Source organism: Heteronotia binoei, chromosome 12, assembly GCF_032191835.1.
Source record: "Heteronotia binoei isolate CCM8104 ecotype False Entrance Well chromosome 12, APGP_CSIRO_Hbin_v1, whole genome shotgun sequence".
NCBI lineage: Eukaryota > Metazoa > Chordata > Lepidosauria > Squamata > Gekkonidae > Heteronotia > Heteronotia binoei.
The window spans coordinates 3,954,320-3,971,012 of record NC_083234.1 but is presented as its reverse complement, the minus strand read 5'-3'; the positions used below and the strand labels follow the sequence as shown (position 1 = coordinate 3,971,012).

Below are 16,693 nucleotides of genomic sequence, written 5' to 3'. Positions count from 1 at the left end.
ATCCCCTGGCGTTGCAGTCTCTTCGGCTGCTCGGTCTTTCAACAGACGCGTTGCCTTGCTGCCATTCTGAGAGTGGCACGCAGATCTCATAATCGGACAAACGGGGCCCAAAACACTGCATGGATGTTTTTATGGCCCATGTGAGATGACGGGAAGGGCCAGAATGGAAGCACTGAAGCTTGAGGATACTCAAAGACAGCAGCCCCAACATAGCAGGGACGTGTCAGGTAATTAAAGACATTAACACAAGGGTCTCGAATGCATTTATTATGGGGAGCAGAGCTGACATAAATGAGACCTTGTTGAGCCAGGGCATGTTGGGCTGTGTGTGTACCTATTTAAGATTAGGTAGCAGAGATATAAACTTTATAAAGGACACAGACAAACACAAAGGTTTTTTTTTTTTTTAAAAAAAACAACCCTTAAAACATGCTTAAAACATTAGTACTTGTTGGTCTTAAAGGTGCATTCTTTGTATTTCTCCCATGGAATCCAGGGAACGGGGCAAAGGAAGCTCTGGCTCTTCCCTTCCTTCCTCAGAGGACTGGGGGGAGGAGCCTCAGCCAAAAGAAGGAAGAGAGACTTGGCTCAGTAGTTCTGCTATGAGACTGAGAGAGCCTGGAAAAAACAAGCTCTGCCTTTCCCCTTTCCTCCCCAGGGGAGAAGCCTCAGCCAACTAAGAGAATAGAGGTTTTGCTCTGTAGCTCTGCTGTGCGATTGAGCAAGCCTTGCAAAGCAAGCTGTGGTGCAGAAGGAAGCAAGAGAGAGGGAGAAGGAAGCAGATGACAGCCAGTCACTTGGGGGCCTGACAGGAACTCTCCAGGGGCCTGAATTGGCCCTCAGGCCACATGTTTGACACCCCTGCATCAACACATTTCTAGAGCACAAAGTAGGAGTCCAGTAGCACCTTGAAGACCAACAAAGCTTTATTCAGAATGTTATTCACGTTTCTAGTGTGACTGCCCTGACCTACGTAGCCCAGGCTAGTCTGATCTTGTCAGATTTCAGAAGCTAAGCACGGTCTCTCTTGCTTAGAAGAAGAAGAAGATGAAGAAGAAGATATTGGATTTCTATCCCGCCCTCCACTCTGAAGAGTCTCGGAGCGGCTCACAATCTCCTTTCCCTTCCTCCCCCACAACACACACCCTGTGAGGTAGATGAAGATATTGGATTTATATCCCGCCCTCCACTCTGAAGAGTCTCAGAGCAGCTCACAATCTCCTTTCCCTTCCTCCCCCACAACAGACACCCTGTGAGGTAGATGAAGATATTGGATTTATATCCCGCCCTCCACTCCGAAGAGTCTCAGAGCGGCTCACAATCTCCTTTCCCTTCCTCCCCCACAACAGACACCCTGTGAGGTAGATGAAGATATTGGATTTCTATCCCGCCCTCCACTCCGAAGAGTCTCAGAGCGGCTCACAATCTCCTTTCCCTTCCTCCCCCACAATACACACCCTGTGAGATAGATGAAGATGTTGGATTTATATCCTGCCCTCCACTCTGAAGAGTCTCAGAGTGGCTCACAATCTCCTTTCCCTTCCTCCTCCACAACAGACACCCGGTGAGGCGGGTGGGGCTGGAGAGGGCTCTCACAGCGGCTGCCCTTTCAAGGACAACCTCTGCCAGAGCTATGGCTGACCCAAGGCCATGTTAGCAGGTGCAAGTAGAGGAGTGGGGAATCAAACCCGGCTCTCCCAGATAAGAGTCCGCACACTTCACCACTACACCAAACTGGCTCTTAGATGGGAGCCCACCCAGAAAGTCCAGGGCAATGGCAAACCACCTCTGTTCATCTCTCGCCTTGAAAACCCTATGGGCTCACTATCAATTGGCAGTGACCGAACAGCATTTTCCACCCCCACAAGACAACTTCACAGCCTTGGAAGGATCGTGCTGCCTCCTGCTTGTCAGATTTTGGAAACGGAGCAGGGCCCTGGTTGGTCCTTGGATAGGAGAACACCGAGGAAGTCCAGAAGCAAGCGATGGCAAACCACCTGTTTGCTGCTTGCCTTGAAAACCCTATGAGGTCGCCATACGTTGGCTAAGACTTGACGCACACAAAGTGCGGCTGAAGATCTTTTGCCATCTCCAGCTACATGAAATTACTTGCACTTGACTGATTCAAGCTGTCAACTTACTCTGGTTTCCCTTCAACTTGGCACAGAAGGTCAAGTAGATCTCCTTCCCTTGTTGGCCCAGATGCTGGTAAAATCTGTGACACTCGGATCTGAGGCTTATCTGCAGAAAACAGAGAAAATAAATATTGTATCACAGATACCCACACAACAAATACCGGTGCGCTGAAACACTTCCCATATAAAACAGACTCTTGAAACTCAGGCAAGCCTTGCGTTGGTCTGGTTTCACAGTCCAGATCTCTCCCCTTCCATTGAACGCATCCCTGCACACCGGGACTTTATTCTGGCACAATTTCTCCAATGAAGCTGTCTAATACAACTCCAGATTCTTACATGGAGATTTGGAATTCACACACCAAGGGCAAACACCACCACCACCACCCCAATCATGCCTGACAAAATGAAATTCTGTTAAGTTGAATTTTCTCTCTGAACTCACTTGAAGAAAAGGGAATGCGTTTGCCTTCTCGCAGAGGTGAACCAGCGCATTTTGGGTACTCAGGATTAATACATTTTATCATGTATTGTATTTTAAGGGCAGGCATTCTTTGTGCTGCAACACTTGCATAAACGGGGGTCCTACGGGTGCCCTTGCATCAGAAGAGAATAAAGGGAAGAAATCCCAGATCCCTGCTTTGGCTTGGACAATGCCCGGCTTCTGCTCGCAAAGACGAGTCTTGCAAATCTCCAAACACAAACACCTGGAGGGATTAATAAGCTTTATGTTCAGGAAGGGAGCTCAGAAAGCCTGTAGAAAGATCTGGCAGGAACAAAAGCGGAACCCCGCAATGACAAAGGATGTTGTCGCCTTTGACAGCCACACACACACTGACCGGCAATCTCACCGAAACACCAGCAGTAAGAAACGGCAAGAGGGGCACTGCGGGTTCATTTTGGTTTAGATTCAACCCCTCTTCTCTGTCCTTGAATGAGACACTCCTTTTTAAACACTACCACAAGCTGAAGTTGCTTTCTCCAATTTGTAATTATTATTTTTTTCTTTGCTGAAAGAATATCCCTTCCCATTCTACGATGCAAGATGATTAGGAAGACAACAAACATGCAGACAGATGTAATTGGGGGTTTTATTGGGGCAAGACACGGGCACGAGAATCACTCCTAAAATTGGAGTGGAAACTGCCAATTCAGGAGGCACCATTAATGGCACGGCTTCCAACTGGGTACCGTCCCCACTGCTGACATGCAGAGCTATGACCCTGTTTATGGGGAAATCCACCTGGAAATGAATAGGAACCAGGTAGTTGGCTAACTTCGCCAGACCTTGCGCCTCCAAGGTAACTGGCATGATGCTGGATGCAAACTGGATTTTCTGTCAGCCACTAAAGCGCCTTGGGCAGACCACTCACACTAAAGACAATGACACCTGGAATGACTTTCTAGTTCACAGGAGGACTGCATGTTGGAATCCCCACCCCCACCCCTTTTCAGCTTGCTGGAGGATCTCTGGCCCATCCCTCATTCTCGGACTCAGACGTTATTGTCACTGTGAGGATAAAATGGGAGGTCAGGAGACTGATGCAAACCACTCTGGGATGCCATGGGAGAGAAAGGCTGGGCATAAACAAAGTAAATATATCACGGGATAAATGCATTTAAGGAAGTCAAAGAAGACGCTTTCGTTAACCAACATTTATTCACGCTGAAAAGGCTGAGTCGCATCAACCAATATGTAAAGTTAGAGAAGGTGCTTGCAATCTGATGAAAACTCTTTCTTCGAAACGTTAATGCTTTGGCCACTTGCAACGTAGTCCAACCTACAGCCCTTCTGGAGACCAGCTCTTTCTTCACCCTTGAGGAGGTAGCTCCAGATCTTAGACACCGCATGAACTTCAAGACAGAGTAACTTGATGAAGATTTCCTCTTCCTCCACATCAGAGCCATCTACCTGAGATCAGAATTCCATGAGCCACTTTCCCCTTCAACTGGAATGTCACTGGGAAGTCTCAAAGCTGTTACAGGTGTACAGTCATAAGCCAAGTATAATGGAAAGAACAGGATCGGGAGGGGGGGGATTGTGATCCACCAACACGCAACACACCACGCAAGACCCACAAGCATCCAGACAGGTCCACTCTGTACATTCGATATTCAATTTGTAGGGAAGTACAGGAAAGAGGAGATCGCTGCACAGAGGGAAGCTAAAAGAAGCCGTGCACGTCACCACCGTTGAAGAGGAAGAGGGTCAAGTGGGCAAGCAGCAGCGAGCACAGAGTTCTGCAGATAAAGAGTCACATGAGGAAAAAGCGCTAAGATGCAAAAGAGGAGAGAAAGGGTATTTAACGATCAAAGAAGGAAAAGGAGAGGAGAGAAAGAAATCAGCTAAACCAAAGAATATTTGAGCAGCAGAAACAAGAGGTTTAAGGTAGGAAAAAGAACTTCTCAATAATCCATTTTTTTTTCCAATGAAGCGAAGCACGGGCTGCATCAACAGAAAAAACAAAATCAAATTTGGGCAATATTTGAAAGCCAGAGAGGACATGACAGGCCAATGATGAAACTGCAAGAGGAGAAAAAAAAAACCCAGAGGAATTGTTTGCTTGAGGAAAAAAAAGAACATAGCATCATCAATAAGAAAGAAAAGCAGGAAGAGAAAATTTCAAATGAAAAATAACTATACACTGGAAATATATATATATATTTTCGCAGAACACAGAGCCAGTATGAAGTTCCAAGGCAAGAAGGTGAAAGAAAAAAGTTAGCTTGGTGGGGGGAAAAGGGGGTGAAAGGCCAGCAGGGGGTACAGACGTTAATACCAAAAGACTGAACAGGAGAACTTGAAGGAGGAACTCCAGGGAGAACAAAAGTAAAGGGCCAAAAGCAGAGCCCTCTGGGAATTCTGACTTGAGGAAAGGCAAAGGTGTGTGGGGGGGAAAAAAACATTAACAGAGATGGCATAAATACCGTTAAAAAAACCAAGAGGAAACACATGGTAAATTAACAGCATAAAAACTGAGGTTATATATTAGTTCAGAAACTCATTCACCATACTGAAAGGAAATGACAGGTCAAAAAGCAAGAGACTAGAGATGAGGGAGAAAATTAGTTAAAGGACAGAAAGCACCTTTTGTTGAGCGGCAAGCACAGGAACCAAACAGGTTAAGGATTAAAAAGAGCCAGGCACAATAACATCCAAGCGCCGAGGGGAACCTTGTCCAAGCTACGCAGAAACTGGAAAAGAGTTAGCCAGCAAGCAATCAAGAGCTACTTTTACACTACTGAGAAATGAGAGCAGATTTCAAATCCAAAGGAAACTCAACCCAAGTCAGGCAATGATTAACATATATATATATATATATCAGCTGCTGAAGGGGAAAAGAGTAAGACCAAGCTCAGGCCATGGGTGAAGAGAAAAGATCTTGGCAGAGTTGGTAAAAAATAAAAGGTATAGAAAGCAAAACCAAGCAAGTATCAGCGGCAAAAGGGGTACGTGGGGGGGAGGGGGGAGCTCAGAGCTCAAAATACCAACGCTGGGAACGGAGAACGTCAGCAATTATTGACAGAGCAAAGAATTAACAACAAAAAAAGAGATGACAAGGACAAACTCCACTTTGAAAATTAGACTGGCAGGAGACAGTGTTGCATCTATGCGAAGAAAGTCCGAAAAGGAATGGATGTTGAAAGTAAGGAATTGGGGGGGGGGGGGGAGGGAAGGAGTAAGAAAAGGAGATTTTAAAATGGGATTCCGAACAATGAAGATCACACTTGGTTTTATCCTTTTTTTTGGGGGGGGGGGCGCCCAAATCAAGGACCTCTTTTGGCTAGACAACAGGGTCTCTCATACAGGCAGACGCACACATCCTCCTGATATGGAAAGGGACCACCCAATTCTGCCCCCCCCCGCCCCCCTCACCGCCTGCTTGACAGGCAGAAGCCTGTGACGGTGAGACTCGGTGCCTGCTGGGGCGGATGCCTGGCTGCTCTGGAAGCTCCATCAAGGACATGCCTTTCCCTGACTAATGAGCCCACTCCAATGAACAGGTTGCCTGCCTGCAGTTCTGAAATAGCCCCATTCATCACTCCTGCCATGCTGCTGAAGGGACCAATCCCAGCAAGTCCACGGAAGCCAGCGGAACTCGGCTGTGCCCTGAAGCCTCACTGCTTTCTGTGAACACTGAACCCGCCAAGGTTCCCGTCCACGAGGTCCTGAGGCTTGCCTCTGCACACTGCACCTCTCGCCTTCTCCTCTGCAGCGCCAAGGAGGGGCAGGAGGCCCACAGAACGCGGTTGCAGCGACCCCTCTGCTCTTCCCAACCAACAGGCGAGTGAGGCTCTCCCAAACCAGAGCTTCTGCTCTGCTCACAAAGGGCCCCTCTTGGCACATGAAGATTCCTCGTCCCCCCAACTCGGCCTCCATGAACCTGGTAGTCTCTGGCTACACAGCGGCTGCAGCCCCTGAAACAGGCAGGCTCAGTGCGGGATTAAACCCTGTGGAGGCCCCTAGGCAATCAAAATCTTGGGGGGGGGGGGGCTTGCAAATTATCTCAGTCGGAGCACCCACCCCGCTGCCTGCGGCCCCTGCAGGCACCTTCCCAAAAGCCCCTTTGCCAAAGCTGCGGGAGGAGAGGCAGAGAAAGGCAAAAGCCGCACCAGGCAAGTCGGGCAAAGAGCGGCTCAGTTGCTGGCTGCATGTGCAGGGGGGGAAAGCCAGCCCGGGGCCCTAAAGGCATGGGGGCTCATAGGCCTAATTGTTAATCTGGCCCTGAATGCAGCATTTCGAGAACATCCACTGCTTGCTCCAGATTTCAGTTCATAAAGCTGTGCTGGCTATTTTGGGCTCTTACCTGCCGGGCTGCCTTTAGCAGCTTGATTCTATAGAAACGCCGGCAACCATTTCCTTCTTTAAACAACCACCACAAAGAGCCCAGAACTGACAAGGGGCTTGATAGCTAAAGGTAGGGGTTCCAAGTCCGCCCCCGCCCCCCCCCCACTGGCTGAGGATGGGACGTGGGGTCGCCAGATCCAGGTTGGGAGACTCCTGGAGATTTGGGGATGGAGCCTGGGGGAGACAGGGACCTTCAGTGGGGTACAACGTCAGAGAGTCCACCATCCAAAGTACCCATTTTCTCCAGGGGAACTGATCTCTGTAGCCTGGAGATGAGCTGGAATTTTTGGGGAGCCCAAGTCCACCCTAGAGGCCAGTATCCCTAGCTAGTAATTCTCCAGAGCTAGTTTGGTGTAGTGGTGAAGTGCGTGGACTCTCATCTGGGAGAGCCGGGTTTGATCCCCCACTCCTCCACTTGTACCTGCTGGAATGGCCTTGGGTCAGCCATAGCTCTCGCAGGAGTTGTCCTTGAAAGGGTGGCTTTCTGTGAGAGCTCTCTCAGCCCCTCCCACCTCACAGGGTGTCTGTTGTGGGGGTAGAAGAAGATATTGGATTTATATCCTGCCCTCCACTCCGAAGAGTCTCAGAGTGGCTCACAATCTCCTTTATCTTCCTCCCCTACAACAGACACCCTGTGAGGTGGGTGGGGCTGGAGAGGGCTCTCCCAGCAGCTGCCCTTTCGAGGACCACCTCTGCCAGAGCTATGGCTGACCCAAGGCCATGCTAGAAGGTGCAAGTGGAGGAGTGGAGAATCAAACCCGGTTCTCCCAGATAAGAGTCCGTGCACTTAACCACTACACCAAACTGGGAGGAAGGGAAAGGAGATTGCAAGCCACTCTGAGATTCAGAGTGAAGGCAGGGTATAAATCCAATATCTTAAGTACAAAAGAGCATAAGAGAAGCCATGTTGGATCAGGCCAATGGCCCCTCCAGTCCAACACTCTGTGTCACAAAAGAGCATAAGAGAAGCCATGTTGGATCAGGCCAATGGCCCCTCCAGTCCAACACTCTGTGTCACATAAGAACATAAGAGAAGCCATGTTGGATCAGGCCAATGGCCCATCCAGTCCAACACTCTGTCACATAAGAACATAAGAGAAGCCATGTTGGATCAGTCCAAAGGCCCATCCAGTCCAACACTCTGTCACATAAGAACATAAGAGAAGCCATGTTGGATCAGGCCAATGGCCCATCCAGTCCAACACTCTGTGTCACACAGTGGCCAAAAAACCCAGGTGTCATCAGGAGGTCCATCACTGGGGCCAGGACACTAGAAGTCCTCACACTGTTGCCCCTCCCAAGCACCAAGAATACAGAGCTGCTCCTCTTCTTCTTCTCCTCCTCCTCCTTCCCAGACTGAGCTTCAGAGGACAGGACCACCTGACCACTCAAGCCAGCCAGACAACCAGTCATTTGGGCAACAGTCATGTCCCAAAGCCCTCAGCGATGTCACGAAGATACTCTCTGGATTACACTCTGCAGAGGCTTTAGAAGAGCCAAGTGCCAAAAGGGGCCAGCACTATTTCCAGTTGACCCTTGTAAAGAATACCAGGGAGGAGGTGAGAAATCAAAGACTAACTTTGGTATTACTAGTCAAACTAAAGGGGGGGAGGGGGGTGCGAAGGACACAGAAATCTAAAATGTTTTATTAAAAGCAACACAGTGCCATTGTGCTGTTTCTCTGATTCTCTCTCACACATTGATGCATACCCAAGATAGAAAATAAAGCCCAAGGGGTCCGAGTTGTGCTTGGTTTATATTGTCCCTTGCGTTTTTTTTTTTTTACAAAAATATACCCTGCATCCCTCTTGTTAAACCAGCCTGTTAGGGACCGTAAAGCAAGCTACTTTTACTGCCAATTACACAGACCACCAGAGTTTGGCATCTCGCAGCGGGAAGGCTGGCCGTCAGAAAGAGAGGCCTCCATAAAGCAGTCCCTCCAAATCGGGGTGCCAAAATATTTGGCTTCGTTTTTATTCCAAAGCACAAAGCTGGCCTTTTTACTTGCAAGCAAGAACCGGGGCGTCTGGGCTGATGCCTGCGGGGAAGGTTTCTTATTCTCCATTTTAACCCATTTAACCGCCTCCTCGCTGTGACCAAGAGATGCGTTCGCGGGGCTGGGCTCGGCTATACCGTTCCTCATCTGCAGCGACATTCCTTGGAGAAAGCCTTATTAATGAGCTCGCAAACGAGCACCCAACTGGGAAATGTCACAAACAAGAGCGGCTAATGCTCCAGAAAATCAAATAACTGAACACTCGGCTGATCGTGGCGCCTTTCATATTTCCAATAATAGGCATAATAACATAAAGCCCCTTTAAATCACATATTCTGAAAGGGTCAACACCTCGCTGAACAAAACAACTCATTTATTTATGTTCCAGAAATCTCCAGATGATAAATCATATTGATGTTAATCACTTCACTGCATACTATTGCAATTAATATTTGTGCTCGCTAGGAACGCGCAGATTATTAAAGCACAAGGAACTTGCATATGGCTCTGTTTTTCTTTTCTCTCTCTTTTTTCTTTTTTTTGTCAAACATAATTGGGCACGGGGAATTCTCTGGGTATAAACAAGAAACAGAAGTTACAGCACTTTCCCTGGGCTTATATTTTTTATAGGCATACATGTAGACATTACAAATATCTGTGTTCCATTAATTATGACTTAACTTTGCATTCCTTCTCCTGTGGCTTGAAGCTCTCTTTCCCTTCCTCCCCAAAATTATGCAACAAAAGAAAGGAGGAGGACGAGAACCCCACCAAGGCAAGCTGTGGGTTTTTAAACTGGAAATATTCCGGGCTGGATTCTCCCCTCCCTTTCTCGTTTAGCTCAGGCCCTTAATGATGCTTTAATGTATTTTGATGCTCCATTTCCTTTTTAAAATGGTATTTACATACAGCCTTCTTTTCAGCTGGCAAGAGAAGATGCTCATGTGCAGAGGCTGGAGAAGTGATAGGGGAGAGCCATTCCTGTTTCCACCCCCACCCCATTTGGATCCAGTCCCATGAAGAAACGAAGGGGTTGGTGACCATTGTGCAAGTGTAGAAACAATTTCTGGCATCTTGCGTTTGCAGCAGGCATCCAGCAACCACAGCCCTGCTTCTGACAAAAAGATATTACCGGGACACTCTGCTTCATAAGACAAGAGAAGCCATGTTGGATCAGGCCAATGGCCCATCCAGTCCAATGCTCTGTATCACAGAGCCAGTTTGGTGTAGCTGAGAGCCAGTTTGGTGTAGTGGTTAAGTGAGCAGACTCTTATCTGGGAGAACCGGGTTCAATTCCCCACTCCTCCACTTGCACCTGCTGGAATGGCCTTGGGTCAGCCATAGCTCTGGCAGAGGTTGTCCTTGAAAGGGCAGCTGCTGTGAGAGCCCTCTCAGCCCCACCCACCTCACAGGGTGTCTGTTGTGGGGGAGGAAGGTAAAGGAGATTGTGAGCCGCTCTGAGACTCTTTGGAGTGGAGGGCGGGATATAAATCCAATATCTTCTTCTTCTTCACACAGTGGCCAAAAAACCCAGGCGCCATCAGGAGGGCCATTGGTGGGGCCAGGACACTAGAAGCCTGTTGCCCCTCACCTCCAAACACCAAGAATATAGAGCAGACAGAATATAGAGCCCCAGACAGAGAGTTCCAAGAATACACTGCGGCTAATAGCCACTGATGGGCCTCCTGGTTAAAGGATGCTTCTGGACCGCAGTTGTTCTGCACGTTTTTGGTGTTTTTTGAGGCACAGCGTCCCCCATCCAATCACCCAAGAATGAGACTCTTTCATGGGAAAGCATCATCTTAGCTTCGTCCAAATGTTCCCATTTAGGAACAGATGCAGGAGGTCAAGCTTGGAGCTTTCAAAGATTGCCAGCAAAACCGAGAGCACAACCCACCCAACCAGAAATGAGGTCAAGTGAAGAAGAGCACGAACCACCCTGTGTTGTTCCTAGACTTGTATGGGAACTTGACAATCAAGGGAGGCTCCAGGTATTTCCCCTGGCTTTTCCCCATCATCGGAACCTGCTCACAGTAGAAAGAGATCCACAAACACTCAAGTCTGATGGCAACTAAAACGTATTGTTCCTGAAACAGAGCACATATCGATCAACAAATTAGTAAAAGTGGCCTAAAAGGACTTCTTTGTACAGTCAGAAGGATTCTGTATACCAGGGATGGCCAATGATAGCTCCCCAGTTGTTTTTTGCCTAGAACTCCCATCAGCCCCAGCCATTGTCCATGCTGGCTGAAGCTGATGGGAGTTGTAGGCAAAAAAAACATCTGGAGAGCTACCGTTGGCCACCCCTGCTGTACACTGCATAGCTGACTGCAGCACAGTCGTCACGCAGGGATGCCAGCCTCCAGGTGGGACCTGGAGATCCTCTGGAATTACAGCTCATCTCCAGACTACAGAGAGATCAGTTCCGCTGGAGCAAAAGGGATGCTTTGAAGGGTGGACGCTGCAACATTTTGCCCTGCTGAGGTTCTTTCCCTCTTCAGGCTCCATTCCCCAAACTCCAGGAGTTTCCCAAACTGGAGCTGGCAACCCTACATTTATCAGGCATCAGCCATGTCACAAAAGCTCAAGGCATCACCGCTCATGCAAAGAACCAAACAGCCGGCACCCTCACGCTCACAGCATGAACTCCAGGCTATGCAGAAGAGCCGTTTGGAAAGCAGAATCATAAAGGGCTGCAAAAGGTGACTGCCCAACAGCCCCGTAGCTAAGAGTCACAGGGGGAGCGGGCCACGGGGGGCGGCCATGGGGGTGAGAGCAAGAAGCTGGAGAGGCTGGGGACCACCCCTCTCCCTCCCCCCTGCAGTGTGATTTAAATTGCATATAAGCTCTGATTCCCCTTCTATCTTTCCTGGAGCTCAGCCTGCAGCGATCAACTTCCAGTTCCGAAGTTCAAAAGAAGGCTGATTTGTATCTCTGTGCTCCGTCCTCATTCCCCTGCTTTCCTGTGCCCTTCCCCAACCGGGAGCAGCAGGGAACGCACGTGGTTTGTACACGCTGGCTTGGGGAGGCACGTCCTGGCAGCCCTCCTCTCTCCCTTCCCACCCCGAAAGGACTCAAGCCTGTGCAATCTAGGGGCCTCTCCTTCCTCCCACCCACCCAAGAACTTACCGTTCAGGCTCATGGTGGTGGAAAACAAGGCAGCCCATGGAGTCCCCAGCTCTTTATGGCAGGACTAAGGGCTGCTGGGAGCAGGGGGTGTGGCCGGCTGCCCACCTGCCCACCCAGCTTTCGAAATCTGCCCACCCACCCACCCAACTCTGCTCAGAGGGCTTCAGGGGAGAGCTTGCCGGTGCCACTCTCTGCTTCATGTGCTGAGGTGACTGGGGGGCGGGGTCCCGAGGGGGAGGGGAAGCCAAGGCTTGGGGAGGGGGCCTGTAAAATCCACAAGGAGGCTGCCATGGGGTGCTGTGCACCTGCTGCCCACATCTCTACTGTTGTACCAGGAGGCTGCCCACCTCTCCCAGGTTCTGCTACCCTCCCCCGCATCGGCAACTCAAATAGATCTGAGTTTTGCCTTCTTTCCGGTGCTTCTACTCAACACGGTTCAGCAACACAACCCATAAGTTGCTTGCCAAATTCTTAAAAGTTCTCACAATGAACTTAAAAGAAACACAGAGGAAGAGGGTGGGGGGCTGGAGGGAGGAGGGGGAAAAAAGAGAGAGAAAGAAACCCAGATCCATCATTTCGTTTCGAGTTGTGGCACAAAAAAGGGAAGTTCAAATGAACTGTTCTCAAAACCTTAGTTAAATAGGTCAAACCTGACAGCCCGAGACCCTGCATGCCGATTCCCAACAAAGTGCAGGCGTTCGGCAGGAGGTCTCTGCTTCTAATGGAATCACTGACGGGCCTAGAACAATAGCTGCAGCAGGCATGTGGACAAACCTCTCCTGGCAAGCACTCCTATTAGCATATTCACAGGGCTCCGCCGGATGCAGAGTTAAATCTTCTCAACACAGGAAGCTCTCCTGCACCAATTTAAAACCTGACTCCCTCTGGATCCCCCCACAGGAACTGGGGCCTTCTCCACTGGCCTGCAAACTCAACGAAGCCATCCCACCCTTTAGGTGTTTGTATGGAAGGGGAAATCTAATCAAAGGAGTCAGATTCTTAAAGAGCTTCCTTTCCTCCCCTCCCTACATCCTAATTTGTTTGGTCATTGGCAGATTTCTCTTTGGTGTGAGATTGGAGGGTTAATCTGAACTGTAACTGGAGCAACTGGGTTAGTTGGCTTTAAAAGGGGATTAGACAACTGCATGGATGATAAATCCAACCAGTGGCTAGTGAACACGCAAAGTTGCTTTGTACTGCGTCAGGTCTATTTCAAGACATTATTAAGAACGTAAGAGAAGCCATGTTGGATCAGGCCAATGGCTCATCCAGTTCAACACTCTGTGTCACACAGTGGCCAAAAAAACCCAGGTGCCATCAGCAGGTTCACCAGTGGGGCCAGGACACTAGAAGCCCTCCCATGGTGCCCCTCCCAAACACCAAGAATACAGAGCATCACTTGCCCCAGACAGAGAGTTCCAATGATAAGTTGTGGCTAATAGCCACTGATGGACCTCTGCTCCATATGCTTATCCAACATAAGAGAAGCCATGTTGGATCAGGCCAATAGCCCATCCAGTTCAACACTCTGTGTCACACAGGGGCCAAAAAAACCCAGGTGCCATCAGGAGCTCCATCACTCAGGCCAGGACACTAGAAGCTCTCCCACTGTTGCCCCTCCCCCCAAGCACCAAGAATACAAAGCATCACTGCCCCAGACAGAGAGTTCCATCAATACTCTATGGCTAATAGCCACTGATGGACCTCTGCTCCATATGTTTATCCAATCCCCTCTTGAAGTTGTCTATGCTTGTAGCCGCCACCACTTCCTGTGGCAGTGAATTCCATGTGTTAATCACCCTTTGGGTGGAAAAGTACTTCCTTTTATCCATTCAAACCTCAGCAATTTCACTGAATACCCACGAGTTCTTGTATTGTGAGAAAAGTACTTCTTTCTCTACCTTCTCTATCCCATGCATAATCTTGCAAACCTCTATCATGTCACCCCGCAGTCGACATTTCTCCAAGCTAAAGAGCTCCAAGCGTTTTAACCTTTCTTCATAGGGAAAGTGTTCGAAACCCTTTAATAATTCTAGTTGCCCTTTTCTGGACTTTTCCCAATGCTATATCATCTTTTTTGAGGCGTGGTGACTGGAATTGTACACAGTACTCCAAATGAGGCCGCACCATCGATTTATACAGGAACATTATAATACTGGCTGATTTGTTTTCAATTCCCTTTCCAACAATCCCCAGTATAGCATTGGCCTTTTTTATTGCATTGTCTTCTCTGGCTAAAGGAACCTCCCTAACAAGGGTCTTCCACTCTAATCCCAGCCTTGGAATGGGAGCTGCAGGGGACCTGAGAGGAAGATGCTCCAGTGCTGAACCTTGGCTTCTCCTCTATTAGTCATGATGACTCAATGGCATCTTCATGTTTACAGGCAGACACCCTTCCCAGAGTTGTGCTGGGGAGAACAATACTTGTTCTTGCAAACCCTCAGGGAGCATATGAAGAAGAAAACTGCAGATTTATACCCTGCCCTTCTCTCTGAATCAGAGACTCAGAGCAGCTTACAATCTCCTTTATCTCCTTCCACCACAACAGACACCCTGTGAGGTGGGTGGGGCTGAGTGGGCTCCTACAGCAGCTGCCCTTTCAAGGACAACTTCGACCAGAGCTATGGCTGACCCAAGGCCATTCCAGCCGCTGCAAGTGGAGGAGTGGGGAATCAAACCTGGTTCTCCCAGATAAGAGTCCATGCACTTAACCGCTTCACCAAACTGGCTCTCCAATCTGGCTGTCCATGAGACAGGATGCCAGATTAGGTGGGCAACTGGTCTGATCCACAACGGATGTTCTTGAGAGCCAGTTTGGTGTCGTGGTTAAGTGTGCGGACTCTTATCTGGGAGAACCAGGTTTGATTCCCCACTCCTCCACTTGCAGCTGCTGGAATGGCCTTGGGTCAGCCAGAGCTCTCTTATTTGGGAGAACCAGGTTTGATTCCCCACTCCTCCACTTGCAGCTACTGGGATGGCCTTGGGTCAGCCATAGCTCTCATAGGAGATGTCCTTGGAAGGGGAACTTCTGTCACGGCTCCCCCGGCCCCCACCAACCTCACAGGGTGGACCTGAGAGCCATTTTGGTGTAGTGGTTAAGTACACTGACTCTTATCTGGGAGAATGGGGTTTGATTCCCCACTCCTCTGCTTGCAGCTGCTGGAATGGCCTTGGGTCAGCCATAGCTCTCTTATCTGGGAGAACCGGGTTTGATTCCCCACTCCTCCACTTGCAGCTGCTGGAATGGCCTTGGGTCAGCCATAGCTCTGGCAGAGGTTGTCCTTGAAAGGGCAGTTGCTGTGAGAGCCCTCTCAGCCCCACCCACCTCACAGGGTGTCTGTTATGGGGGAAGAAGATAAAGGAGATTGTGAGCAGCTCTGAGTCTCCGGTTCAGAGAGAAGGGCGGGGTATAAATCTGCAGTCTTCTTCTTGTTAAATTTCTCTGCACTGCAGAAAGGAACCTGGAAGAGCACAAACATCTCCAGCCTGGTTAGTCTTCTGTTGTGGGATACAAAGGAAGCTAATGCACCCAAAGTGGCCAGTCAGGAGGGCCCCTGGAGCAGTGGGATGGGACCAGCCTTCTGTGGTTCAGAAGAGGCTACCAAAGTCTATCTCTTACGATACACACTGAACTTTCAACCAAAAGCTCTCAACAAAAGATGCTAAATTTCTCTGCCTGCAACCCTTCACTGCTTCCAAGCTTAGACTCCAGTAGTCAGTCCTCCAAGTGTTAGAGGGGGACCATGGCTCAATGGTAAAGCATCCACTTGGCATGAAGAAGAAGAAAAATCATTGCAGATTTATACCCTGCCCTTCTCTCTGAATCAGAGACTCAGAGTGGCTTACAATCTCCTTTATCTTCTTCCCCCACAAGAGACACCCTGTGAGGTGGGTGGGGCTCTCACAGCAGCTGCCCTTTCAAGGACAACTTATGCCAGAGCTATGGCTGACCCAAGGCCATTCCAGCAGGTGCAAGTGGAGGAGTGGGGAATCAAACCCGGTTCTCCCAGATAAGAGTCAGTGCACTTAACCACTACACCAAATTGACTCTCAGGTCCACCCTGTGAGGTTGGTGAGGGCTGAGAGAGCTGTGACAGAAGTTCCCCTTTCAAGGACATCTCCTATGAGAGCTATGGTTAACCCAAGGCCATTCCAGCACGTGCAAGTGGAGGAGTGGGGAATCAAACCTGGTTCTCCCAGGTAAGTCCACGCACTCAACCACTACACCAGAAGGTCCCAGGTTCAACCGCTGGTGCCCCAGTTGAAAGGACCAGGCAGTAGGAGATGTGAACGACCTCCGCCTGAGACCCTGGAGAGCTGCTGCCAGTCTGAGTAGGCAATACCGACCTTGATGGTCTGGTTCATTATAAGGCAGCTTGATGTGTTCAATGTACTCCTGAGAACACGGTGCCCCCCACAGGCTTGATGGGCCCCCCTCACACCGAATCACTGCAAAGAACGTGGCTGTCCAAATCCGTCTCATTTCCCATGGAGAAAGGCTCCCTCCTTCCCCGTGCAGCTCTCACCCCCCACCCCTCCCCTTGCACAGCCTTCCCTGCAGTCAGGTCTTTGAGCAAACAATAA

At 49.4% G+C, this 16,693-nt stretch overlaps 1 protein-coding gene across 1 annotated transcript in view; it reads right to left on the bottom strand.

Moving 5' to 3' along the window:
• The window catches only part of CADM1 (cell adhesion molecule 1), a 461,138-nt gene that overhangs the window by 77,806 nt on the left and 366,639 nt on the right, over nt 1-16,693 (bottom strand). Inside the window, 1 exon segment of the mRNA XM_060251647.1 lies at nt 2,142-2,241. Within this exon segment, the coding sequence (XP_060107630.1) occupies nt 2,142-2,241 (100 nt within the window).